Below are 26,679 nucleotides of genomic sequence, written 5' to 3' on the forward strand. Positions count from 1 at the left end.
GAGCAGAGCGGGACATTTGGTGGTGAGCAGCTGCAAAGCAGGTGGGGAGGGCGGGCGGGGGAGAGGCGGGACTCGGGCACGCTGTGTTCTTGTGGGTCCCCTTGACCCCGGGAGGGGTTTTGGGAAAAGCTCCCCCTCAACTCACCAGCCCCGAAAACTTGACATTTCTGCACGGAAAAGTTTAACAGCTAGATGTTGTTTCGATGGTAAAATAACAGGAATCTCGTTCCGCTATGAGACCCTCTCCACCCCATAGAGGGGCCAAGCCAAGCCCCAGAGATCAGGCCTCCGCTTCTGACGTCTGGCGCTGTGTTTGCCTCGTAGGTGTGGAATGCTGTGGACTCAGGCCGCTGCCTGCAGACCTACTGCCTGCACAGTGAGGCGGTGCGGGCCGCCCGGTGGTCTCCCTGTGGCCGGCGCATCCTCAGCGGGGGCTTCGACTTCGCCCTACACCTCACGGACCTTGAAACAGGTGTGTTTTACTGCATTGTTACCCCGAGACGCCCCTTCCTCGGAGCTGGCGGCTGGGTCGGCTTTCTCATCGGGAAGCTTCTCTGGGCGGTCAGCAGCCACAAGCAGCATATGGCTTCGGGGCAGTAGGAGATAGCCCTCAGGAGAGGCTCACGTTGGTGAGTGCGTTTCCAGGGCATTTGCCTGGAACCGCGACTCTCCACGGAGGGTTCAAGGTGGGCCTCTGCCAGTCTGCCCGGAGGACAGAGCCCCAAGGTTGTCTCAGCCCAAGCTGTGGGGCTGGATAAAGAGGTAGCTTTTTAATCAACTTCTGACATGTAATTTGTACCAAAATAGATTTAGCTTTATCACAATGTCCTTTGGTTGGAATCAGTTTAGAATTCCTGTCAATTCATTATCGTTGAAAGGCTGCAAGGAATGATTCCAGCTCATAAGGAAAGTCTGCAAACGAGTTCTGCTTTAATGCCTACACTGAAAAGGCATTTGGGGAAGATGGATTTGTGCTGGGTAAATCCTAAGGGGGCTCTTGACAAGCAGGGCGAGAAGGAGAGAGCAGTCAGTGGAAGGAACTTTACATTAGCGAGTACTCCTGTGCAACAGGCACTCTTAGCACCTAATCCCGCCACAGCCCCTGCGTGGGGTCCTGTCCGTGGTTCTCAGGCGAGGACAGAGCCACGGGGTCGGAGCTGGTTCGAAGCCTCTGCCCCTGACTCAGGTTGGCTGGTCTCAGCACCCACGTTGCCTTCTCTTCCTTGGGCTCCTTCTGGTCACTTTTCTGCTGGACTCTCCTGCCGGGGCCAGGAGGGGAGGCCGGAGTCCCCGCCCATCCCCGGGGTGTCCCAAGTCTTCACATAGGCCTCCCATACCCCGTGGCAAAGGCCCTGGGGTCCGTGCCTCTCTCGGGGCCTGGCAAGCAGTTGACGACAGCTCTGGGCCTGACCACACAGCCCCTCCCCAGCAGCTGGGAGGGGGCACGGCGAAGGAATACGGCGGATGGTGTAAGGTAATGGTGGGGTTTGTGTCCCACCCGGAGCATACTCGTCACTGGATTGCTGAGGCTTGGCCTCGAGGCTCCTCTGCCTGAGCCCCGTGCGTCCTCAGCGGGGGTGAGGACAAGATTGGTGGCCGTGTCAGCGGCCGGTACTGTGCCACAGGCCCTCACCACGGCGTGCTGCCTGCAATCTCTTCTCCATTTTACAGGCAGAAAGCTGAGGCTCAGAGCAGGGAGTAGCTAGCTCACGACCTCCCCGTGGTATGTGGCAAGTGGGGATTTAGAGCCGTGTCTGCATTTGCAAATCCTATGTCCTTTCCACGGTACTGAGTGTATATGGGGTTTTTCTTCTCAACAAAGTGTTTCCCTAACCATTTGTGGTCTTACAGTGAGTCCCACAGGGCCGATGAGGACGCCATGGCTCAGGGAGTTTGGTGCCACTTAGTCGAGGATGACCGCAGTGGGTAATGTCCTGACCACCCACTGTGTGCTAGGCCTTCTCCTGCAGCCTTACATCTGGGGTCTCGCCCTTTAAGGCCGCACCACCAGAATCTTCTTTGCGTGCAAAAATCTGCCAGGCTCACTCCGTTGCCCATGTGCCCAGTAACCCATGCTCAGCATTGGAGACGCAGACCCAGGATCCACCCTAGAAGCTCTTGTCTGCCGGGGGAGACGGAAGTGTGGACAGAATCCCAGGTTGTGGTGATGGAGCGAGATGCAAGAACATGTAGCCTGGAACCTGGCAGGAGGCAGGACCCAGGACCCAGGGGACAGAGGATCCGGGTGGAGGGGGTGTGGTGGAGGAGGAGGGAAGCACATTCCCAGCAGACAGAACAATGAGGACAGAGTTGTTAGAGGAACAGGAGTGGAGTGTGTGGCGTTGTGCGGTGCAGGCAGTTGGGGGGGGGGGGGCTGGGGGTGCAGGCCTGTGGTTCCCGGCCTGTGAGTTCTTTTCCTTTTCCTGGCCCCGCTGCCCCCCCACTCCAGGGTCATTGGGTGCCCATGGGTACCTGCACTGCCCACCCTCGGAGCGAAGGAGTGATGCTTTTCGCATCCTGGCGGTGCCGTTGGGTGAATCAAATACGAGTTCATTTGATAACATTAATGGATGCTTAGTGGCCCTTTGTCATGATGTATCTTCTCAATCAACAGATGTTAAACAGACACTGCCGTGGCATGTGTGGGTGTGTGTGAATGTGGGGGAAGGCTTCTGAAATTTTTGGATTTTTTTGAAGAGAGTCTTCCTGACAAGTTAGGGACTGCCACAGCAGGTGGCAGTAGGGGGCCGTTGCTGAGTTTGGAGCAGGAGAGAATCATGGCTTGATTTGCACTCTGGGCAGGTCTGCCTGGTATCTTCAGCTGGTTGGGTATGAGCAGGGTGAGGTGGAGAGCTGGAGGAGGGGAGGGGGCATGCCTTGCCCAGTCTGTGGCAGAACTTCACTGGAGAGGAGCTCGTGTGGCCCCAGGCCCAGGGTCCTCCTCCAACGGTGGTGTACTGGGTGGTGGAGGGAAGGCTCAGCCCCTGTCCTCAGGGCTTCGCCTAAGACGGGGGGACTTTTCCACTCTGCCCCACTCCCGGGAATAGCGCTCATCACCTGTTGAGAGCCGGGTTCCATTCACTCAGCAGGTATTTCCTGAGCACTTGCTATGTGTAGGACCTGGTGCTGGGGCTGTAGCAGTGAGCATGTTGGATATCCTTTGTCCCTCGTGGGGAGGTCTCAGGGTGTGGACCTCACCGTTGGAGCAGCCCTCCAGCCCCGACATGGACTTCTCCTGCTGAGGGGGCTGTTGGTCTCTGTGTTTGTCGCCCTGACTAGTGTGGGAGCTCTTGAGAATGGGGCCTGCCCTGGGAGTCTTCGCGTCTTCGTCATCTGGCCAGGGCTGGCTCGGAGCAGCGACTTGGAGTGTGTGAGCAGAGGCTGGCCCTTGCTGGGCAGTGAAACCCATCAGTGGCTCCCCCCGTGCCTCCCACCTCAGCTGTGCGTCCCCACCCTTGGCCCAGGTTGTCATAGATGCTGTCTTTAACAGAGGCCGGTGGGCTTGGGCAGCCCCTGTGGCTCTCGGCCCAGTTTGACTTCTCTCGTCGTCCTTTCTCGTCACCGAGTCTGATTTCCCTTTTCACTCGATCTGCCTCTTTCCGCCCTTGGTGATTTGGCTTTTTCATTTCAATCTAATTAGAACTCCCTGCCAGGAGAAGGCAATGCAGGGCGTTCTCACCGCAGTGCTTTGGGAATTAGTCACTCGGTGCCCATTGTCGTTAATGGGAATTTGGTGCCAAGGCCATTTATCCTGGTGTCCTCAATCAATACAGTTAAAAATCTGTGGATTCTGAAATGTCAATACCCGGCCTGAAATATGGAGAGCCAGCCACATTTTATCTCGTTAATTTATAGTTCTGACGGGCTGTTGGCTTATAGGACAACCATGAATCAACACCTAAATAAAATCCACTCACAGATTCATTATTTTTGGTGCTCCCGCTTCAGTCTGTAATCTTCCTAACAAAACGTCTCTGATGCATTAGTCTGAGTGGCCTCAGGGAACCCTGGCCAGCTCCGCCAGGGCCCCAGTGTCGCCTGCCTTATGAGTCAGCTGTCCTGCACACCAAATCAGCCCATCTCCTCGAAATCCCCTGAAGAGCTTGTTCACTTCTACGGGCACTGGTCTTGTGAAGGTTCCAGCCCATCACACCCCCCCCTCCCCCACCACTGGCAGGTGCCCCCCAGCCTGGCTGTTGAGACCTCATAGGTTTGCAGGACCCCTGGTGCCCCCAGGGCTCCGACTTTGGGGAAGGCACCCTGTCTTCCTTCCTTTGCCCTGGTCAGCTCTCCTGATGTGCCCCAGCCTGTCTGTCCTGGACGTCCGTGCAATGGCACCTGGTCCCAACAGTTCTGGAGGCAGTGCAGTGTGATGGGGCACGAATGGGGTGCGAATGTGCGCCTCCACTCACCTGAGCTGGGTGTCCTGGGGGAAAGTTCCTTCACTTCTGTTTCTGCATCCATGAAAGGGGATAACAGTACCTGGCTGGTGGTGGGATTTTGAGGGGAATAGCCAAGATAATGTTTGTAGGCACTTTGCAGAATGCCTGGCTCAGGTATGCACTCAGCAAAACATGTCCCTTCCCTACCTCTGTCCCTCCCTCTGGGGCCCTTGGGATGGTGGGAAATAATGACCTTGTTCCTGCCGAGCGTCCAGAGAGCCCCGGTTGCTGGGCCATTTCTTCAGATGTGGCAGCTTTGGTAGCTCAGCTCCAAAAGCCCCCAGTCTGGTGATCCCCCAGCCGGCTTACGAGTGTGGCCCTTGGTCCCCATGTGGGTCTGGGGCAGCCGGGAAGGCCTTCCTGGGTCCTCCCTGTGTCTCCTCCATGTGTTGCTTCTCCGTGACAAAATTCTGGTGGTGGGCTGGCGGCTTCCTCCTGGTGACGAGATGGCAGCTGCCCTTTATGGGGGGTGCGTGTGCAGACCCCCCGCAGTCCAGCCTGACCCGCTCTCCAGAGCTCCAGGCACCCAGCGCTGAGGAAGGTCTCTTCCCGCAGATAACCCACTGCCTGCAGCCTTGCTGTCCCCAGCCCCTGGCTAGCTCCTCCTGCTCTGGGGGTCCCTGTGTCTTTCGGTGGGGGGTCATGGTGCATGGAAATGACAGCTGAGACTGGACCCGTAAGTGACCATTTCTCTTGTTTTCCAAGAGGTGCGTTCTGGTGCCTCCCTCAGTTTTGCATCCTGATTGGGACTGCCGTCACAGAAATGCTTCAGGAAAGGGGACCGCCACATCAGCTGAGTGTGCACCGTGGGCCAGGCCCCGGGTGGTGTAGCCCTGGTTCCTGGCACACTGCTTGGTCTGTATGAAGCTGAAATGGACAAAAAGATGTTAGTCCCTTTGCTTACTTATTACATTTTTAGTACCTATACTTACCTGTGAGGACAGTGTTTTTATCCCCATTTCATTGACCCGGACACGGAGGCTTGGAGTGCTCGGGGACTTGCTCGAGGCTTCGCGGCCAGCAGCAACGGAGCTGGGATCCACCTGCGGCCTGTGTGACTGGCAGAGCCTGCCTGTTGAAGCCTGGGAGTGGCATGCCCTCACCGCGTCGGTTTTCCCCGCCGAGGACGCACGGTTTGCTGAAGCCCACCCCTAGGGGCCCTGCTTGGCTCTCCCCCGGGCAGCTGGCTTGCCACCTGTGGAGGCGAGCTTGGGGCCTCTGGGAGGAAGGGGCGCCCGGACGGATCTTGACCCGGCCTTCTGATTAAGTGACTGGCTGAAGGCTGCTTCTCTGGCTGTCGACAGCCGCTGCTCCGGTGGGAGAAATGTTAGCCCTGGCGATTATAGTACACTTGGCATAGGAAGGGTGAGAAGCATCCAAGTGAGAACCTGACGAAGACCAGGAGCTCATGGGGCTTTAGAGGAGGGGCTGCAGATGGGGCTCCTTTTGGGCCGACTGGTGCCGCCACTCCAGGCCCTGGAGGAGGTGCCTGCAGGGGGCCTGGGCTTCTCCGTGCTTTGGCTTTTGAGCACCATGACTGAGTGTCCCCCGGCACAGCTCCGAGGGACTGGGTCAGGCACCCTTTAGGTACCTGTGGAGGCAGGAAGGCGGATGCCCAGCCGCATCGTGGGCCGCCGGGCGATGGGCACACTCGCACAGCTCCTGATGGTACGGGCACGTTTTGTGTGTCCAGTCCCGGGGTCCTAGGGGTTTGCCGCTGGATCCAGACACAGAGTCTCTGAGGGGCTCCATAGCCCAGTGAGGTCTGAGCCGACGATGGCCCTGGCACTGCCCCTCCAGTGCCTTCTTGCCCAGGGAGCAGCTGCGCACCTCCATCCGTCCTTCTGGTGTAGGCGGGCCCCCCACAGACTCCTCTGCTTTTCCCCTGTCCTCATCCACCCCTCTTTCTCCCAAGCTCGTTCCTCCCCCGACGCCCTGTCCCTAGCCCTCTTTTTTTTTTTTTTTTTTTAAATTTTTTTTTTTTAACGTTTATTTATTTTTGGGACAGAGAGAGACAGAGCATGAACGGGGAGGGGCAGAGAGAGAGGGAGACACAGAATCGGAAACAGGCTCCAGGCTCCGAGCCATCAGCCCAGAGCCTGACGCGGGGCTCGAACTCACGCACCGTGAGATCGTGACCTGGCTGAAGTCGGACGCTTAACCGACCGCGCCACCCAGGCGCCCCCCTAGCCCTCTTTTAAATGTGCCTGTTCTCAGGTCTACCACCTCTTTGGCCCTGGGCCCCGTTCCCACGCACACCCTTCCTCTTTCGGTCTGAAGAGGTTTTCTCTCCAGTTTCAAGCTTGTTTTCTCCCCCTCTTTCCATACAGCTTTGGGGCACGACCCTAGTGTTGGATATTAAATCCGGTGTTATTACACATCCGTGAAACACGCTGCCAGCCCCATACCTCACCCTGTGGGAAGTGCCCGCGGGTCCTGCCACATCCCACACGCCCCCGTCCTGTCATGTTCTCCCAGTGACGCCTGTGCCGTCCTGTGGATAAACGAATAGCGGTTTTAACCGACGGCACTGTTTCGTGGACTACCGTCGCCCCACCGTGCTGGTACTCAGTCTCTGCGTGCGCTCAGAGGCAGCCGCCGGGCAGACGGGCTGCCCTCGTAGGTCAGACCTCCTCCGCCGCCGGACCGGGAGCCCGGACGCTTGCCGTCGAGCGGGGCCTGCTGGGCCCTAGAAAAGCCAACTTGAGGCAAACCCTTGCGACACACCTTGTTTGCAAGTTGAGAACTTTTGTTTTCTTTTCAACTTTAGGGAATTCAGTCTCGTCCAGATCATTAAGAGCAGCAGCCAGACTTGATATAAAGAGAAACGCCGACTGCCGTCTCTTCTGTTGCTGCCGCAGCCGCCGTCTGGCGGGCCCGCCGTCCGTCTGGGGCCTGCCCCCTTATGTCACTCTGTCTTTCCAGTTCTCACGACAGCTTCTTCAGCTTAGCTTTATTATCCTGGTTTTGTGGATCTGAGAGGACCACCAGCTGAGCCAGAGGCGCCCGCTCAACCGCGGGGGACCTGTGGACGCACCCGGACCCTTCCCGGGACTCTGCCGGGCGTGCTGAGATGGCCCCTGTTTCTGATTCATAGAGTTTGATTTGAAAGTTAGTAAGCTCCTTTTCTCGTTAACTTTGAGTCAGGATGGTTAGATTTACAGCTGGCGGGGTACTTCCCAGAGGATGAGTGTAACGATATTGATTTTAGCGAAATGAGTCATACGCCGCCTGCCTGGGAACACGAGCTCAATCACCGTGAGCCGACAGCGTCAGCTTTCCCTTGTCAGCGTCTCCTCTGCATGTTCGTGAGTCCATGGATACGAACAAAGAGCTCAGGAGAAGGAAAGGTCACGGATAGCTTGCGGGCAGGCAAGGCGGGGTACGGAGAGCGGGCTCTGGGGCTGGACAGGCCCGGCCTGGCTCCCAGCATGGCTGACTTGTGTGGCCCTGGACCAGTCCTCACCTCTCAGAGCTTTCATTTCTCCTGCTGTGAAATGGGCTAATGACACCTACTACAGAGGGCTGCACGCAGGCCTGGAGGTGACAGATGCCCGCTCCCTGCAGAGGAGGGCGTGAACTTCTTTTCTCTTTCTTGGGGTCCCCTACTTGGGTTTCATCTGACCTGGATTAAATGTCTGTTATGTGCCAGGAACTGGGCTGGGGGCCAGACATGCTGAGTGGACGAAGAGGACCCGTTGGGGACTCAGAGCCCTGCATGACGATAGGGTCCCCCAAGGTAGGCATTAGGGTGGACAGGTGGTGTTGCCCCAGCCACATGGGTGGTCATCTGGGTCTCTACCTGAGAAAGGAAGAGGGGAACCTCTGAGGAATTTCCTGGCTAGTGTTACCAGCTGCCTTATCGTCTCAATATTGGTGATGGAACCAGGGGTCAGGAGAATAAATTGAGTTTCTGTGTATTTTTGCCCTAATGACAATTTATGGTTTATTTGTATCATTATTGATTCAAGGAGGAAAAGAAGTGATTTTTCCTAACTCCAAGAGGATCTGAACAGTTCTTATACTGGTTGAGTTCATTATAACAAGATCAATGAAGTCAGTGTTAGTGGATTAAATATTTTAAAACTCAATTTCCCATAAGCAGCATACAGTGAATAAATAGAACTTTCTGTAACAAGCATGTAACCAAGCAAGATAGTCTCAAGGTTAAAGGTTACATAGCAACTAACCATTGTGCTTGAGGTAGCGTCGTGAGGGAGGAGAGGACGTGGTGAACAGGGCACTCGATGTAGGAACATGTAGAGGAGGAACAAGTCTGACAAGAAAGGACCTTCACCTCACCGCGGCTGGGAACAAGATAGTCTCTGATAAATATTTCCAGCCTTTATCTATGTCTCTTCAACAAAATGCAAAGACTAGCCCAGGGCACTGTATTCTCATAGCCTCAAGACAGAAACTCCAAATCATTCCTCTCTCAAGGTTCCTGCTGTTAAGAACTTGTAGCCCTTGGTTTTAGGTTTTAATTTAACCAAGCATGAATTCAGTAATTTGGGGGTTAACTTTTTCCAACAATCATAGCTCCCTTTTGTTGTTTGCTGTGTCCGCCACGCCCTCCAGAGCACTCTACGCATTATGGATGCACGTCTCTCGCGTGTGGTCCCCGGACAGCCTGCCGTTCACAGACTTGGGCAGGTCCCTCTCCTGGGGTGGGGCCTGGGTCTGGGTGACTCTCAGCCCCTCTGCTGCACCACCTCCTGCGCCGAGCACCGTGCCGGGCAGGGACGGCTGGGGTCCCCGACTTCTGAGCCACAGCCTTGTGCTAGACCTCCTTCCCCGGTGGAATCTCCCCCTTTGTGTTTCCCATGAGCTATCTGGAAGCTTATCAAAAATTCTAAAATCTTTTAGTTTTGGACCCTTTTAGCAGATACAGCAAAGGCCTGGTTCTCATAAACAAAAAGTAGGAGAAAAGATAGAAAGCATCGCTTGTGTTGTAACGGGAACATCGGAGTACTTACGAGACTCGAAGGCTCTTCCCAGTCTCTTTGGAAGGTTGAAGAATAACATGCAGAAATACGTGCATTTTTTTTTTTTTTTTTTTTTTTAGCAGAAAAAGCTCAGTCCTCATCTTTTAGCAACTCAGCTTTTGCTTTTCCTCCCACCTTTTCCTCATTGTTGGCAAGACTGTATCACTGCACTTTTTGAAAAAACATGCCTAATTCACTGCTGTTTCTGAAATAAGCATATGGTTCTATGCCATGGTCCAAGAAACAGGGAAAATTTTTCTCCAGGCAGACCGTTTATTTTCTAGCAGTGACTCTGAACGAGCAGGAGGGCCACAGTAGGTACTGTTGCCTGTGCCAGGAGGAGATTTCTGGCCGGGGCCTCTGCAGCAGCGTGGGGGCCACAGTGGCATCTGTGTGCTCCTTTTCCATTGAGGGGACATGATGGTGGTCCCTTTCTTCATCCCCCATATGGGTCCCCTGGCTACCTGGCTGGGGCACGTGCCCTGAGGCCTGAGCCGCAGTTCCAAGGCCTGTCCCAGCAGGTCTCTGTAAGTGCCATTCCGAGTCCCGGCCGTGGGGAGACCTCCATCCTCCCTAGGAGGGGGCGTCTCTAATCGGGCATAGCATGGGTGGTCTCTGACCACCAACTATAGCTTGATGGGTTTCAGGAAAGAAGAGGAAGCTCAAGGAATATCGGGTTTCCACTCAGGTTAATTCCCCAGGATGTGAGTTTTTGCTTGAGACAGTTGCTTGTCTGTTGACCTAACGAGACACGTAGGACCCCGACTCCTGTAAGTCTGCTCCTCTCTGATGCCTGGTTAGAAGGATTCTTTATTAAAAAAAAGCCACACACACACAACATTATGACAACGATATTGGTGTAACTTAAAAAATGATCTTACTCGGGGCGCCTGGGTGGCGCAGTCGGTTAAGCGTCCGACTGCAGCCAGGTCACGATCTCGCGGTCCGTGAGTTCGAGCCCCGCGTCGGGCTCTGGGCTGATGGCTCGGAGCCTGGAGCCTGTTTCCGATTCTGTGTCTCCCTCTCTCTCTGCGCCTCCCCCGTTCATGCTCTGTCTCTCTCTGTCCCCAAAAAAATAAATAAACGTTGAAAAAAAAAAAAAATGATCTTACTACCCCTAGAACAAACCACTTCAAGTCAGTGAATCTCTTCCCAGCCTCTGCCTGTATCAATCCCTACTTAATACTTTTGTGATCCAAGAACAGGTATCAGGCATTGTCTGTCTTGCCAAAGGGCACGGTTTGTGATTCCAGTTTTGAATGGCTTTTTGACATTCCACCAGGCAGAGACCCACATTTGCCTTAACTGGCCCCTTGGGCTGGACCGCTAGGCTGTTATTTATAGGCCCTTCACCATTACGGATGACAGGACCTACAGTGGCCCCTCTTCACATCATAGTGACACAGGATGACCGTGAAAGACTTTGTGCACTGCCCGTTTGAGTGGAACAGTTAAGGGGCTTGTTGAACTTCAAGAAGTATAGAGGCTCCATTTACAAAACCTCAGGTGTTTCCAAAGTTTTCCCTGATGACAAGTGACTGCAAACTGTAGGCCCCTGGAAGATACTGGAAAAAAATCAACATAACCCTTCATCAAGGGAAAGGTGACACTGTAATGAAGAGCTTTCCCAAAAGTTTGTACTGTGGAAAGAACATTTTGAAAAGAGATGTTTTTGTTTCCACCATCTTGTAATTTGTTAACCAAAAACTATGTGAATGTGTCACCTATTAAAAACACTAATATCTGCACCCTTAACTTGGGAGCAGTTTTTCTAACCTGCTTCAAAATCCTTGAGATGACAATGTCAATGGATTTTGAATTGGGCTATTAAAAATATGAGAATGCAGTAATACCCTGTGATGAGATGCAGGAGCGTTTTTCTGACCTGAGGGGAACTGGGGCCTCACTCATAACATGTTCACAAAATCCTTTGTATCAGGGATGGACAGAAGTGGACGGTGTCTCCTTTGTCGCCAGTGGTAAGCATCTTCCAGCCGGGTCTGTGCATCTCTGGGAAGAGTCTTTGTTAGCTCTGATGACCTCAGAGAACGGACTGGAGCCCTAACTGGGCTACTTTCAAATCATTGAGCCACAGACAGTTTTCTTACCTTTGAAAAAAAATGGAAGCAGTGTCAATTTGGTAGCTCTCACTAAAAACTCGTTTGATTTAATGATTTCACAGAGGTTTGTTGACACTCTTAGAAAATGGCACATTAAAATATATTTTATTATTTTTTAAAATACAATTTATTGTCAAATTGGTTTCCATGCAACACCCAGTGCTCATATTTTAAAATATTGGTTATTGTGTCCTTGTCTCTCCTTTAAAATAGTTTATTTTTGGTATCTTAATGCATACAATTTATTCGCACAGTAGCGCGGTATGTAACTTACAAGCAAACACGCGTCCCCGTGATACGTGCTGAAGGGCTGTCTCTTGTTGGATGTTGCTGTCAGACGAGTGCAGAGACCATGGATCTAGGCAAATTGGGTTTATAAAGGCTCCTGCTGTAACTCAAGACTACCAGTCGATGAACTTTCATTTCCTTACCTGGTGAGCTGGTAGAATGCTGTGTGTGGGGGTCCTGAACACAAAGCAGGGCAGCCTTCTGGAAGTGCTTTCTGAAATGGATGAGCAAACATGGCCTCTGGGTTCCCATGAAAGGAAATGATGCTGGAGATCTTGGCATCACATTGGTCTCCACGGCCACCAGCTTCATGTGTCCCTAACTGCCCATGGCCTCAGTCCAGTGGAGGAGTTTCTGTGGGCCAGGGGCAGTCAAGGTTGTCTCTCCTGGGCAGTGGGAGCCATTGCTGACATCTCTGAGGGAAACCACCTTCACGCTCTTGGTGGGTGTTGCATAGCAGGTGCCATGCCCGTGAGATGGCCTGGTCCCTGGGAACGTGTCCCGTGGTAAGAACAGTTCCCAAGGCCGGTCTGGTTTCTGGCTGCATTTTCAGTGGGGTTGAACGGAGCACACGAGAACTACAGCCAGTACCCTGGGGCATAATGTGGCACAACATAGAGGAGCGAGTGCTGGCTTTTGGAACCCAACAGACCTGGGCTCAGGGTCGGAGATCTGCTCCCCACACGCCCTGAGTTCAGCCTGTTTATATCACTGACGTCTGAAAGCTCACAGTGGCGAAACTTACATTTTCCCCACCACATGTGTATGTGTACACACAAATGTTTTCACAGTGCACATGAGCGCTCGACAGCGGTTTCATGACAGATATGCAGAGGACAAGGACCGTCTTGAGTCCTGCAGAATCAGTGAGACCCCAGTGGGCCACACTGCCTGTCCATGCTGGCGCCCAGGCCCTGTGGGGTCATGCTGTCACTTGTTGCCCAGAATATCATGCTACCATTACCAGCCACTCCCTGTAGCAAATCATCCATGGTCATGAATGTAAGGTCATGGTTGAAAGATGGCTGATCCCACAAAGATCACTTTGGAGCATCTTGCTTTTTCTTTTTTAGACTCCTGGGTAAATACTCTCTATTAACTGTGCAGCTTTGACAATGTTACTTAAGCTCCCTGAGCCTTGGCTTTTCTTCAGTCGTAGAGCAGGTTTTGAGCGGTTGTGTGGTTTAAATGAGTTGATAGGCAGTGTCGACGGAACACAGGAAAGGTGATGTTCATGGGTCCGGCTGTTGGGTCAGCCCTGGGGGGCAGTTCGGCCAGTCAGGGACGGGGCTGGTCAGAGAGTGAGATTCAAGTGCCATGACGTCTGTTGTGCTTCCAGAAAGTCTCGTGGGCCCTTGGGCCCAGAGCTGTATGTGAGATGGCATCTTAGTTTTAAGATATTTATCTTGCGGTCCGAGTATTTTTTAATGCTCTCTTCTCTTCTTTGTGTTGTAGGAACCCAGCTCTTCAGCGGTCAGAGTGACTTTAGAATCACTACTTTGAAATTTCACCCGAAAGACCACAGCCTTTTTGTGTGTGGAGGCTTCAACCCCGAAGTCAAAGCTTGGGATATAAGGACCGGCAAGGTGATGCCCGTCTTCCTCCCGTGGCCTCTCCACAGGAGAGCTTGCCGCGGCGGTGTGACTGACCGGGGGCGGGCCAGCATCTAGGTGCAGGACCCTGGAGACGGGGTAATTACCACCTGACGTTTCATCGGTGCTCAGCGTGATGTGTATGTGTTCTGAAAGAACGTTCTTGAGTTGTTAGAGTATTGAAACATCAGAGGTGCGGCTCTGAAAACACTTATTGAGTACCTACTGTGTGCAGATGTTTCCAGATGATAGAAAAGGAATTAGCCTTTGGGTTACTCAAGGGAATGATGTGCGGCTGCAGATAAGTGGTGTGGAGCACTACTGTATGTATGTCTGTGTGTGTGTGTGTGTGTGTATGTGTGCACGTGTGTGTGTGTGTGAGGGGGAGAGAGAGAGATGGGTGGGGGAGTAAGGGAGGAACAAGCAACCATTCAGAGGGCGAGGGCTTTCTGCTTGATGTGAGGAAGGCTTCTTGGAGATCACGTGCCTTCTGGGGCTAAATGGCTGGTGGCGATCAGTCCCACAGAGGAGTTTCCAACCCGCTGCTCACCAAGCTGCTGCTTCCGTTGCCCTCACCCACTTAATAAGTGGCAGCTCCACCCTTCCAGGGATGCGGGTCGGAACTGTCAGAACCGTGCCTGTCTCTGCTCGTCCTGTCTCCCCCACATCCAAGTCACGAGCATATCCTGTGGTGACTGGCTTGAGCTGCCGTTGACTCTCACTGGGATAATTGCAGTAGTTTCCTATGTGGTAGCTCTTTCCCCACTCCTTATAGTTTGTTCTCAACATGGCAGCCAGAGTGTCTGTCACGGTGTAAGTCTGATGTGCCTCTCCCCTGGTCAGAACACTCCAGGCTCTGATCTCACTCATGGTAAAGGCCAGTGTCCCCACAGTGGCCTTCAATACCTACATGAGCTTCCCTTCCCCCTTCTCATCACCTCCAGCCCCACTGGCCTCCTTGCCTTTCCTAGAACACACTAGCACGTTCCTGCCTCAGGGCCTTTGCACCTGCTGCTCCTTCCACCTGGAATGCTCTTCTCCCCGTTTTCTCTGTAGAGGCTCCCTCTCTCTGCTTGGTTCTGTTCAAATGCCACCTCTCCTGTGAGGCCTTCTCTGATCACCCTGATGGTCACCCTCTGGCATTCACTCGTCCCCTTTGCCCCCTCACTGTTCTCCCTACTATGTATCATCACCCAGTGTACTGTGGATTTTACATGTTTATCTGCTTGCCTGTCTGCCTTCACTTGAACGTAAGTTTCTCCAGGGAGGGATTTTTTTTTTCTTTAAAAAAACTTTTTTTTAATGTTTATTTTTGAGAGAGAGAAAGAGGCAGAGAGAGGGAGACACAGAATCTGAAGCAGGCTCCAGACTCTGAGCTGTCAGCACAGAGCCTGATGCAGGGCTCAAACTCACGGACCACAAGACCATGACCCGAGCCAAAGTCAGACACCCAACCAACTGAGCCACCCAGGTGCCCCTCCAGGGTAGGGATTTTCTGTCTACTTTGTTTGCTGTTGACTTGTAGCCCTTAGAACAGTGCCTGGCACGTAGTAGACACTCAGCCAGCCTCGGATGACCGAGTGAAGGAATGAGGGAGGAAGGCAGTCATGCAGAATGTGTATGTATAGAAGGTAGAAGTGTGAAACGTGTGCAGGGACCAGGGACTGGCTTGACCTGGTGGGGCATGGGCTCCAGGCAAGGGTACTGGCCCCAGGCAAAGAGGCTTTCAATGCTGTGAGTCCTGGTTTGGGTTAGCAGTGAGAAGCCAGGCCTGAGAATGGGTTTGTGGGAGAGTAGTGAGGAAGAGCCATGGCTCGATTGCCTCTGGGGGTGTGCCGTGATTTTAGGCTGACTTGTTTTCAAGGTCTGAGAAGCACTACTCTGGTGTGAAGGAGGCACACGGCCACTTGAGTCCTACAGGGCAGTTTATAATAAAACCCATGTTAAACTTAACTTTGAAAGGAGAAGGTATGGAATGTCAGTTTGCCCTCCTGCATTTAGGATTCAGGGGTGCAGTGGTCCCACCCTGAAGGGCTCAAGGCTGCTGCAATGCTAAAAGGTTCTACCTAAAGGCTTTCCCTCCAGGGCTGCCTCCCGCCCCACCTTGGATTTCCCAGATTTGAAGGTCAGGTTGGCCACTGCAGGAAGACACTTTCCCAACAGGCTGTTGGAAGGGGCTGCTGGCATTTTGCGAACCTAAGAACACAGGCAGTTTCTTTAAAGAAAATGTGAAGTTTTATCCATAGGTGTCTTGCTTAAAGTACTTCACAAGTGGGAAAATTAAAGCACAGAGAGATGTGCTCTTTAAAAAAAAAAATCACACATTTTTCTTTTACAAAGAAACTTCTTTTTACAAAAATATTTGGAAAAGAGAGAAAAATTACACATAAAGACGTGGACACAGTGGAATTAAAAAAAAAAAAACCCACTAGAACACTTGTATTTGGGCTGCATGTGTTGGAAACTCTTAGTCATGCTGTTTGAAGTGGGGCCTTCGATTACCCAGCCCTGCTGACGGCCGCGTCCCTTAAAGGTGTGCTTACTGTTTTTAGCCTCAAAGACCAAACACGTAAGAGATTACTCACCAAGGACGCCATCTGATTTAAGAGTTTGTTAAAAATATTGGATTTTCTCCTAGGGCAGACGCCATCTGACAGGCTCTGAAAATGCTGGGGGAGAAGCAATTAGAAGCAGATGTTGCTGTGACTGGTATTGGCATATTTGCGAGTGTCTCCCAAGCTAATAATGTTGGGAAAGGGATCTGCACAATGTTTGTTTTTACTTCCCCTTTACTAGCAATCCGACTGCCTCTCCTCTCCCTCTGGGTCACAGGGCTAGTTCCATTTTGCATCAGCCAGGCTCAGGGACAGCTCTCTTGCTTCAGTTACGTTTCCTCTGACAGGTGTTGCCTGAGTGTCTCAAGTGGGAGTAGTCGGAGGACCAGAGAAGAAAGGCCCAGCCTCCTTGCCCTCCTGGCTCCCACCTGGGGTGGCTCCCTTTTCACCCCTCTGAGCTGCCTGCGGTATGTGGCGCTGTCCCTGGTGCTGAACTCTCCAGCTCGCTCCTGTGTAGATGAACATGTGGGGCTGAGCAGCTTGGCTGTTTTGTTTTTGTTTTAAATTACCTTCAGGGACAGTGGTGGAAACTGCAGGTGCAGGCAGGAGGGACAGAGAGCTTAGCTTACAATCAAGACCAGCTTCCCCTTTTAAATACAGCAGGAGGAACTGTTTTCTTGTAAAAGTAATATGCAATCATATGAAAAAATTGGAAAGTAGAGGGAAATAAAGAGAAGGGGTAGTCTAGCCAGCTGAAGGAAACATTAGTAACATTTTAGTATTTTTCTTCCGTTGTTCTTTTTCCCTGTGTGTGTGTGTGTGTGTGTTCTTAAAACGTTGGTCTGATTTTTATACACAATTTTATATTTTGTTTTTTACATAGCACTGTCAGGGTTTTCCTTGTTATCACAGACTCTTGTAGAATTTTCAATACATCCCTTTGATGCAGCGTGCTTACCTGACTTGCTTCTTGCCTTCTGCCTGGTGTTCAGAGCAGAGTCTGACATAAACAGGCACTCAATAAATATGGATCCAATGGGTCGTTTTCAAAAAACCATTTCCCTAGGTTGGATAGTGAGGATAGTTCCTTTTTTTTTTTTTTTCCTGCCATTTAAAATTAATAGACGTGAAGGTAGAGATCGGGGTGAGCAAACTACAGCCCAGGGCTAAATCCGGCTTGCTGTCTGTTTTTGTAAAGTTTTATTGGAACACAGCCATGCACTCATTTATGTATCATCTGCAGCTGCTTTCACACTACAGTGGCAGAACTGAGTAGTTGCAACAGAGACCACATGGGCTGCAAAACCAAAAATATTTACGACCTGGCTAACCCCTGCTATGGATAGGTCTGGCTGTGACATCTGTCACCCTATTGATTGTTGAGATCCATCCTGATCTGGCTGACAAGGTGGGTGCTTCTGTACTTCCCTCTATTATGGGCATCCTTGCAGAAACCTTGTGCTCACACAATATCTTTTCCAGAGAGCTGTTCTTCTGTCAAGGTGTGCGAGCAGTTTCTCTCTGTTAATGATAATCTCCAAACAGACCATCCAGGTCTACTTTATTATACATTCCACTGTAAGACATATATTTGTGCATCTAGTGTTTTCCATATTTGAGGTTTATTTCCTTAAGCTTGGGTCCCAGAACTCAAATCGCTGGATCAAAGTGAATCAGCATTTAAAAGGTAAGGGGTAGGTTTCCAAGGACAGAGCTGAGGCATGCTGTGCTGGGCTAGTGAGCCCACCACTGGAGCGTGACTGCAGGGCCAGACAGCTTCTCGCCACGGTCTGAGAGAACAGAGTCTGAAGAGTGGTTGGAACGATAGCTTTTAAGCTACTTTCCAGTCATACAATTTTATGACCCTTAGGCTGAGCCAAATGATGAAGGTTGGGATTCTGGACTTCTTGGGGCCACAGCCCAATTCATTAGAGCAAATGGGCTGTTTAGCTTCCCTCTCTTTTCTTGGCCCGTCTCTCTCTTCCTTGGGTTTGATGATTGGAGCACATCTCTCATCACTGCAAAGTTCTTGACTTCATTTCCAGCAGGTCAGCGGGCTGTGTTCCATGTGAGTCGACCGAGTGCGTGTACTCAAGCTGGCATAACACCACCAGCAAAATTCTCTGACTTCTTTCTCCCGGCAGTGTGCTTGAATGTGGGTGTGGCCTGGAGTCCAGGATGCCCGTGGGCTGGCCTTCATATCACTCTAGGGTCCCTCTCTCCAGAAGCCCCTCCCAGCTTCTAGTACTACTGGCCTGAGCTACAGGAGGCCTGGGCTCTCAGCCTCCCCGTACCACCTGCTCATCTGGGCGATTGTGGGCAAACCCCTCAGACTGCAGTCTCTCTCAGTCATGGTTTTCCTGTTGGTCAAGGGGCAAGACAAGGTCATCCGTAAAGCAGGGCTTCGCACACTGCCTGTGTGCCAGAGAGCACCTGGGGCTCTTGTTAGGATGCAGATTCTGTATCAGCAGGTCTTTGGTAAGGATGATATCTCAGTCTGTTTGGGCTGCTAGAACAACATACTATAGATTGAGGGGCTTCAAAAACAGACATTTAATTTGCACAGTTCTGAGGCTTGGAGCCCAAGACCAGGGTACCAGCATGGTCAGGTTCTGATGAGGGCTCTCCTTCTGGCTTGCAGAGTGCTCCTTTCTTGCTGTGTCCTTATATGCTGGAGAGAGAGAGAGCTCCGGTCTTTTCATTCCCTTAGAAGGACACCAGTCCCATCATGGGGGCTGCACCCTCACGACCTCATCTAAACCATATCATCTTCCAAAGGCCTCACCACCCAATACCATCATATTGAGGAATAGGGCTTCAGGATATAGAGTTGGGGGGACATGTTCAGTCTATTGCCGATAAGATCTTGCATTTTTAACAAGCTCCCAGGAGATGCAGAGGCAAGTGGTCCATGGACCACACTTTGCAAAGCCAGGCCCCAAAGGGCCTCTGAATGTAGAGGTTACTTGCTTCTGTCTTTGAGCTCCCGTGGCTTTCATTCTTGATTGGCCTGCACTGTCTGTGACCTGTTTCACTGATAGCTCTTTATCTTCTTACTTGACTGTGAGTTCTCTCAGCTAAACAGGTGTTTATTTACCGCTGCCGGTGGGGGCCCGAGGTGAATCACGTCTGTGCCTCAGCATCTCTCAACAGGGCCTGGGATCAGGCAGGTGCTCATGGGGTAACCATGTCCCTCTGATCATGATGGAGTCCTGAAGCAGCACTCACTCACTCCCAGCTGCAGGGCAGTGGCTGCCCTGGGATCTCTCCCTAGCTGCAATTCAGCTGCAACTGACTAGTCAGGAAGTGAAGTGAAGCCAGAGGCAGAGGGCTTGGGCCATCTCGCATCAGAGGAGGTGCGCTGTTATGGTCCTGACAACACAGCGGTTGGCCGGCTCCGAGCTCTTATGCTCCCTGGTGTTTGGTAGATGACGGTAGCTAGCCTCACAGCTCCCTGGCTCTGAGCACAGCATGGACGGGGGGCTATAGAGCCACAGTGATCTAAGATGTGGTCCCAGCTCTCTAGGGCCCACCAGCACTGTGGGAAATTCTCAAGGTAGTTACTTTGTAGTTAAAGTTCACTTTAAGGTGACTGTGTAGTTTGAGCCAAATTAGCATAGGTAATAAAATTCACCCTTGTATCATGAATCAAATTTGTAAGAAAAACTACAGAGACTTAAAAATCATAATGCATATTTAGTCAATCACCCTTTTTGCAAGCTTAAATTATGGAACCTCAGCATCAGCAAATTCCCTCTCGGTTGAGCAGGATCGGGCACTGGAAATTGGAGCAGCTCTGGCAAATCTAGGACACATGGCTCCCGAGCTGGGCGCTTGGCTTTGGCCCTGGTTCCTCTTCCCTCTGTCGGCAGAGCTGGGGCTCTGCGTGGCTCCCAAGAAAGAGAGTTGCAGATGCATTTAGACCCCTGTTTGGGCCTCCAGAACACTGACCCCCCCCCACCCCCCCTAGGATAAATTCTCATGATAACGTGGCTCTGACAGGCCAGCTCACGTTTCCTCTAGTGTTTGTTTGGCACGAGTCAAAAATATTTCATGTTTTTCTTTTTCTTCCTCTTTTTTTAAAGCTTGTAAAGGGCCGTCTTGATTTCCAGATCTTGTGTTAGTTTCTTGACCTCTTTCTGGAGCTTTGTCCTAGCCCCTCTGCCGGTGTGTGTCCTGACACGCAGGTGGCAGTCCGGGAGGCTGCCGGCTCTCCCTCCCGCCTGCTTGGACTCTCCCCTGGGTCTCCTACCACAGCCTCTGACTCGTGTGTGTGTGTGTGTGTGTGTGTGTGTGTGTGTGTGATTTCCCAGCAGAATGGAAAACACCCTGGGACAGCAGTTTCACCTCATTTGCTGCCCTGCTCCCACACCTACCGAAGTGCTAAGCATGCAGCAGGCCCTAGCGGGGCTGCTGCATCAATGACTGGCTGCCCTGCCCAAGAGCAGGTTTTAAACCCCCACGTCGTGAGCCCATCCGAGGAGCAGAAGCTGAGCCACCATTGGTTAATGTGGTCACCTGAGCTCCTACCCGTGGGCGTCCTTCCCCTGCGTGGGAATGCCATGAGCTGGCAGGGCAGCCGGTGGCTCTTGACCTGGGTTGGCCGGAAGCACCTTGAGGGCACCCGCGAGCACCATTGCCCGGTGTCCGGCCCTGTGAACCACAGCCCTGGGGCCACAATTTGGGCGCCTGGGAGAACATCCTGAGTGGTGTTGTAGGGTTTCGTCCCAAAACGTGGACTCCCTTACGGCAGCTACCTGAAGGACTCCATGCCATCAGTTTCCGTGGTGTTGCAGGCAGGTTGCTTATTTGCCCTAATGAGGTTTCGATTACTCTCCATTTGTCTCTTTCATCAGCTTTATATTAAAAAGACTTTTTATTTGGACGCTTTGTACTTTCTACAGTTCTGAGTTTTGCCTCAAACCTAACTCTGTGTGCAGATAAGAGTAGGAGACTAACAGAGGCCGGGTGGGGGCGGGGGGGGGCGTTGCAGGATGGGGAAGGGCCCAGAGAGCCTGGTGCATGGCCACTGCCTTCCTTGTGACTTTGGTGGCTCCCGGCCGCTTTTCTGGACTCCTGTGGCCCTGCCTGTTGAGTGGGGGTGGGGCCCGGGTGCTCTGAGGCCACTGCCAGCCAGTTGGCACCGCCACCTGCCGACCTCTGTTCTGAGCTCACCTGGTGCACAGCGATCCGGGGCAGCTGCCCCGCATCGCACTGGTAGGGCACCGGGGTTCAGGAAGGTTCAGTCCAGCACACGATAGCGCATAGCCCGTCGGTAGCGGGGTAAGACCTTGAGCTCGGCGGCTTGACTCCCTCATCCTTGCAGGGCTTCCTGTTCACAGCGTGAATGAAACTCGAGTCTTGTGTACGAATAAAACACTCTGTCAGTGAGTGCTGTGCGCTTTGTTCGGATGCTCACTCAGCCCTGCCGCACGCAGCTCTGTGCCTGGCGTCAGGGCCGTGGTGGGCCCTGAAGCCTCAGGCCTGAACACACAGCCCCGGCATGTCTGTGAGCGCAGCCTTCCGCCCCCACGGTGGAGGCGAGGAAGCTGTTCTGAAGGACGTAGCTCTGGGCACAGGGGCCGGCAGCTGCTGTGGGGCCGCGGACCTGAACCCAGGGCTTGTTTTAAGTCCTCCCTCCCACCATTGCACATTTCATTTATTGATGCCATAAAAATGTTATGAGCCCCCAGGAGACCAGGCACGTGGTGCGACAAAATCCAGTTAGTCCTTGCCCTCCAGGAGCTCCGGGCCCGGGCGGAAACCCCCACTGAGGACACGCGTTTCTTGGATGTTTGACGGATCGATCTGCTTCACTGGCTGCCTCCATAGGCAGCTGGGGTTTGGGGGGGGGGGTGCGGGTTCCTGTGTGTCCCCTGGGTCCTCCAGAATCTTGCGTAGAGCTGAGGAAGTGGTTCCCAGAATTCGGAACCCCAGAGACCTGCTGCCCAGCCTGCCCCCTCTCTTTTGCTTCCCTCCACACCACTTTCTGGGGGCGGACAGTTGGACTCCTCTTTCAAACCCGATGTGTGACCCCAGGAGACCCGCAGTACTCCGGAGGGGGGTCCTGAGACTTCTGACTCCCCCTTGATGACTTCTGCCCTTCAAAATGCAGTAGGGTGTATCAGAAAATACAAAGCAGATTCTGCACCTGTACTGATTGTGTAAATGTAACGTTTATGTAATTCTAATTTATGAGTCCTTTATAATGCATTTTGCCACTAACATAATCTGTGTTACACAGAACACCTCTTGTCGAGGTTTTTAAAATTTGAATACTTTTATTGAAATTGCTTCACATTTTTTTACTTGAAAACATATTTTAGCTTGCCATCACTAAGAGTATCCAAAAAAATCACGGGTTTGATGCTCTAATTATTTCTGTCTTAATATACTTTAAATACTTATTACATTTTGGGGGCAACAGCTTTATTGAGGTCTAGTTCACACACCATACAACCCACTCACGTAAAGTATACGGTTCATTAGTTTTTAGCATATTCATGGAATTCTACAACCACCACCCACAGTCAGATTAGAATGCTTTCATCACCTCAGAAAGAAACCCTGTGCTTTTAGAGGTCACCGCTCACCCCCCTGTGTCCTCCCTGTCCCGTACCCCCAGCCCAGCTCTTGCTTTCTGTGTGGATCTGCCCATCCCGGGAATTTTATGTAAACAGAACCACATACTGTATGGCCTTTTGTGGCCGACTTCTTTCATTTAGCATCATGTTCTCAGGGGCCAACCACGTGGTAGCACGAGTCGGAGCTTCATTCTGCCTTTATGGCCAGATACTGTTCCCATCGTATGGATCGCCGTGTTTTGTCTGTCTGTTCTCAAGATGGTGGACATTTGTGTTGTTGCTGTCTTTTGGCCACCACGAATACCGTCACAAATGTCCATTTATAAGTTTTTGTGTGAACGTCTGTTTTCGTTTCTCTCGGGTCCTACCTAGGACTGAGATGGCTGAGTCACGGGGTATTCTTACAGGTAACCATGCAGGAAGCTGCAGATGGTTTCCAGAATGGTTGCACCTTTATTGCCTTTCAGGTTCGGTCTTTTATTATTAGATTCTGTCTTCTACTTTCGTTCCTGATATTGGTCTTTATGTTTTCTTGTGTTTCTTTTTTTCTTAGTCAGTGTGACTAAAGATTCATTGATCATTTCAACAAAACGTTGATTTTTTTTTTGTTTATTTATTTTGGGGGGGGAGGGGCAGGGAGAGAAGGAGAGAGAGAGAGAGAGAGAGAGAGAGAGAGAGAATCCTAAGCAGGTTGCATGCTGTCAGTGCAGAGCCTGACATGGGGCTCGAACCCACAAACCATGAGATCATGACCTGAGCCGAAATCAAGAGTCAGACACTTGACCAACTGAGCCACCCAGGTGCCCCAAAATAATTGATTTTCTGTGTTTTTTCTGTTTTCAGCTTAATTAGTTTCTGCTTTTATTTTTTTTGTCTTCTGCTTGCTTTGGGTTTAATATGCTCTTTCTCTAATTTCCTAAGGTGGGAAGTTAGATGATTGATAGGAAGTTTTTCTTAATATAAGCATTTTCATGCTGTATGTTTCCCTCTAAGCATGCATCCCACAAATTTTGATATGTGGTATTTAATTTTCATTCAATTCAAAATATTTTCTAATTTTATTTTTACTTCCTCTTTGACCTGTGCGATATTTACAAGTATATTGTTTAGTTTCTGAACATGTACAGATTTTCCAGATCTGTTTCTAGTATGAATGTTTAGTTTAATTGTGTTATAGTCAGAAAACATACTTGGTATGAATTCAGTCCTTTTATTTATGTATTTTTAAACTTTTTATTTACTTTGGGAGAGGGAGAGAAAGTGGGGAAGGGGCAGAGAGAGGGAGGGGGAGAGAGCGTTCCAAGCAGGCTCCACGCTGTCAGCACAGTGCCTGACGTGGGCCTCGAACCCACGAACCATGAGATCGTGACCTGAGCTGAAGTTGGACGCTTAACCTACTGAGCTGCGCAGGTGCCCCTGAATTCAGTCCTTTTAAATTTGTTAAGGTTAGTTTTATGGCCCAGGATATGGTCTGTTTTGTTCAGCGCCTGCCCAGGAAGAATGTGTATTTTGCTGTTATCAGGTGGAGTGTTCTGTAAATGACAGTTTGGTCAAGTTAGTTGATGGTGTTGTTCGACAACTTCTTCTATCCTTGCTGGGTTTTTGTCTCTTTGTTGTTTCAATTATTGACAGAGGAGCGCTGAAGTCCCTAACCGTACTGTGGATTCGTGTATTTCTCCTTTTGGTTCTATCATTTTTCTTTTTTTCTTTTTCGTGTTTTGAAGCTGCCAGCAGGGCTCCACCGGGGGCCTGCTCTCAGGTCAGAGCTGTTAGAGAAAATAAGAAAAAGAGACAGAAAATGGCAGTTTGCCTCTGTGCCCGTCACTTCATGTTCTTACCCCTCTCCCAGTATCTGCTTTTGTTTACTTTGTCTTCAGGGAGTTGCTTTTTGCATTTTGTGCGGAGTTGTAGTTGTAATCAGTGGGGAAACACACTGGAGAGTGGGCTTACTCTCCCGCGTGGCCCCCGCATAGATTTTGAGCATATTTTTCTCTTGGCCTTGAATTTCCCCTCTTTCCCTGGCTGGGTGCCACCTGTCCTGCAACCACCACAGTGCCTCCTCTCTAGGAGCTTCTCTCGAACCCCAGTGGATTGGACGGCCCCTCCCTCCCTTGCTGTCGTCCCCCGACTGGGACGTGAGCCACGTGAGAGCTGGGGGACATGACGGTCTTGTCCAGCGTGGCACCCCCAGACCTCCTGTGAGTTGGCACAGGGACAGTGGCTCAGGCAGGATTTCTTGAGTAAGTTACTGTGAATCTGTGGCTGAACTCCGCAGAGATTTATGGCTCTAGGAAGGTTTTTATGACCCAAATCAATGCCCTGACAAATAGGTCGGAGGGTACAAGGTGGTGTCGATGGCCATGCTGTTTTAAGCACACGGGTCTCCTCTGTGCCCTGTCGGTGGACAGACTGTCCTAGCAGCCGCAGCCACGCCTGACTACCCTGAAGGAAGACCGCCCGGTGCTTGTTAGCGGGTCTGGCACGCAGGGTGAGAAGGGAGGTAGGATGTGCTGAGAGGAGGCCGCCATGCGTCCCGTGATTAGGCTGTGCCGAGTGGTCCACTCATTATGTTGTGTTCAGAGAGGAAATGAAGGGTGGACGTCTCGTCTCACCCTCTGTGTGCCCTTGTTACATCAAACAAATTTCCCAGTGTTTAATTATAGTCTTTGATTTAAACCTTCTCTTTAAAAGGTCTGATTATCTGTCTCACCTCATTCATTTATTCATTGAACGTTAGCTGAGTACCTGCCACGCCTAGGACTTCTTAGTTTACAGGACTCGGAGAAGCTACAGGAAACACCTCGCGCCCAGCTGTCAGCCCCGCAATCCGCCCAGGTTTCTAGACCAAGCCAGAAACCTCAGTGGCAGCTTTAGGATTGCCTTCCCCCCACCACCTCGATACCCTGCGCTTTCCTCTTCTGGGGCCAACATGTGAAGTTGTGCACGTTGTTCACTGTGCACGGCCTCCTGGCTGAGGGGGCGCTGGGGCTGGAATCCAGCCTAAGCTCTGCTGGCCAAGCCATGCCCTGGACGTGGGGTGGTTTCCACCCAAGGGGTGTCTTTTTCTAATACGCACCAGGGTGCCCCATGGGCCAGGGGTGGCCCTGCCCCTTCCCCTCTGCTGCCCAGCCTGACGAAATCCGCTCCCTCTCCATCCCCACGGCCTCGCCCCAGGACTGCTCCTCACCCTGTCTCCTGGTGCCACCAGTGCCACTCACTGCCCCCCTCTTTTGTCTTCTACCCTGTAGCAGGTGGCATCTTCTGGAAACGCAGATCCGGGCACGTTCTCCTTCTACTTGGAGCTCTTGCTGACCCTACAGGGCAGGCCCAAGCCTCCCGCCCAGGTGCCGGTGGCTCTGCACAGCCCGGCCCGTCTCCCTCAGTAGCCTTGGTCCCAGCACCAGGCCTGCCCCAAGCCCTCCCCGCAGCCCCCGGCTCCCAGCACTGGCGTGGGAGTGGTGGTGGGGGAGGAGGACTTCACGCCTTCCCAGACCGTATGACTTGTTTGCTATGGATTGGTCTTAACTCTTTTTTTTTTTTTTTTTTTTTTTAAATTTTTTTTTTCAACGTTTATTTATTTTTGGGACAGAGAGAGAGACAGAGCATGAACGGGCGAGGGGCAGAGAGAGAGGGAGACACAGAATCGGAAACAGGCTCCAGGCTCTGAGCCATCAGCCCAGAGCCTGACGCGGGGCTCGAACTCACGGACCGCGAGATCGTGACCTGGCTGAAGTCGGACGCTTAACCGACTGCGCCACCCAGGCGCCCCTGGTCTTAACTCTTAATAAAAAAAGTAGGTAAATTATTTCCGAAGAAGAAGGAGGAGAGGAATCTGTGAAGGAGCAGTCAGGCAGAGACGTCGGGCAGAGAGCTGCGTCCTGAGCTGCGAGAGGCGGGGGAGGGGCCGTCCCAGCTGCTGGAGAGTCTGTGTGACCTGGAGACACAAGTGCACCCCCCGCTCAAGAGCGGGAGGGGGCCTCATTCTCTAGACACTTGTTCGATTGCAAAAGCGACGTGCTCTTTGTAGCCTCCTTGGAAAATGGGAAACTGTTAACAGGGAAGATAGCTCACTCGATTCCAACTCGGCCGCAGCCACCACTGACAGCTGGTCTC

At 51.9% G+C, this 26,679-nt stretch overlaps 1 protein-coding gene across 12 annotated transcripts in view; it reads left to right on the forward strand.

The window, feature by feature from the left end:
- Positions 1-26,679, forward strand: part of WDR25 (WD repeat domain 25) — a 140,767-nt gene that overhangs the window by 84,702 nt on the left and 29,386 nt on the right. For all 12 annotated transcript variants that reach the window (XM_030319970.2, XM_030319968.2, XM_030319959.2 and 9 more), the window contains 2 exons: positions 325-472; positions 13,291-13,421. In XM_030319970.2, the coding sequence (XP_030175830.1) occupies positions 325-472; positions 13,291-13,421 (279 nt within the window). The remainder of the gene's footprint in view (positions 1-324; positions 473-13,290; positions 13,422-26,679) is intronic.

The sequence above is a fragment of the Lynx canadensis genome, chromosome B3 (assembly GCF_007474595.2).
Source record: "Lynx canadensis isolate LIC74 chromosome B3, mLynCan4.pri.v2, whole genome shotgun sequence".
NCBI lineage: Eukaryota > Metazoa > Chordata > Mammalia > Carnivora > Felidae > Lynx > Lynx canadensis.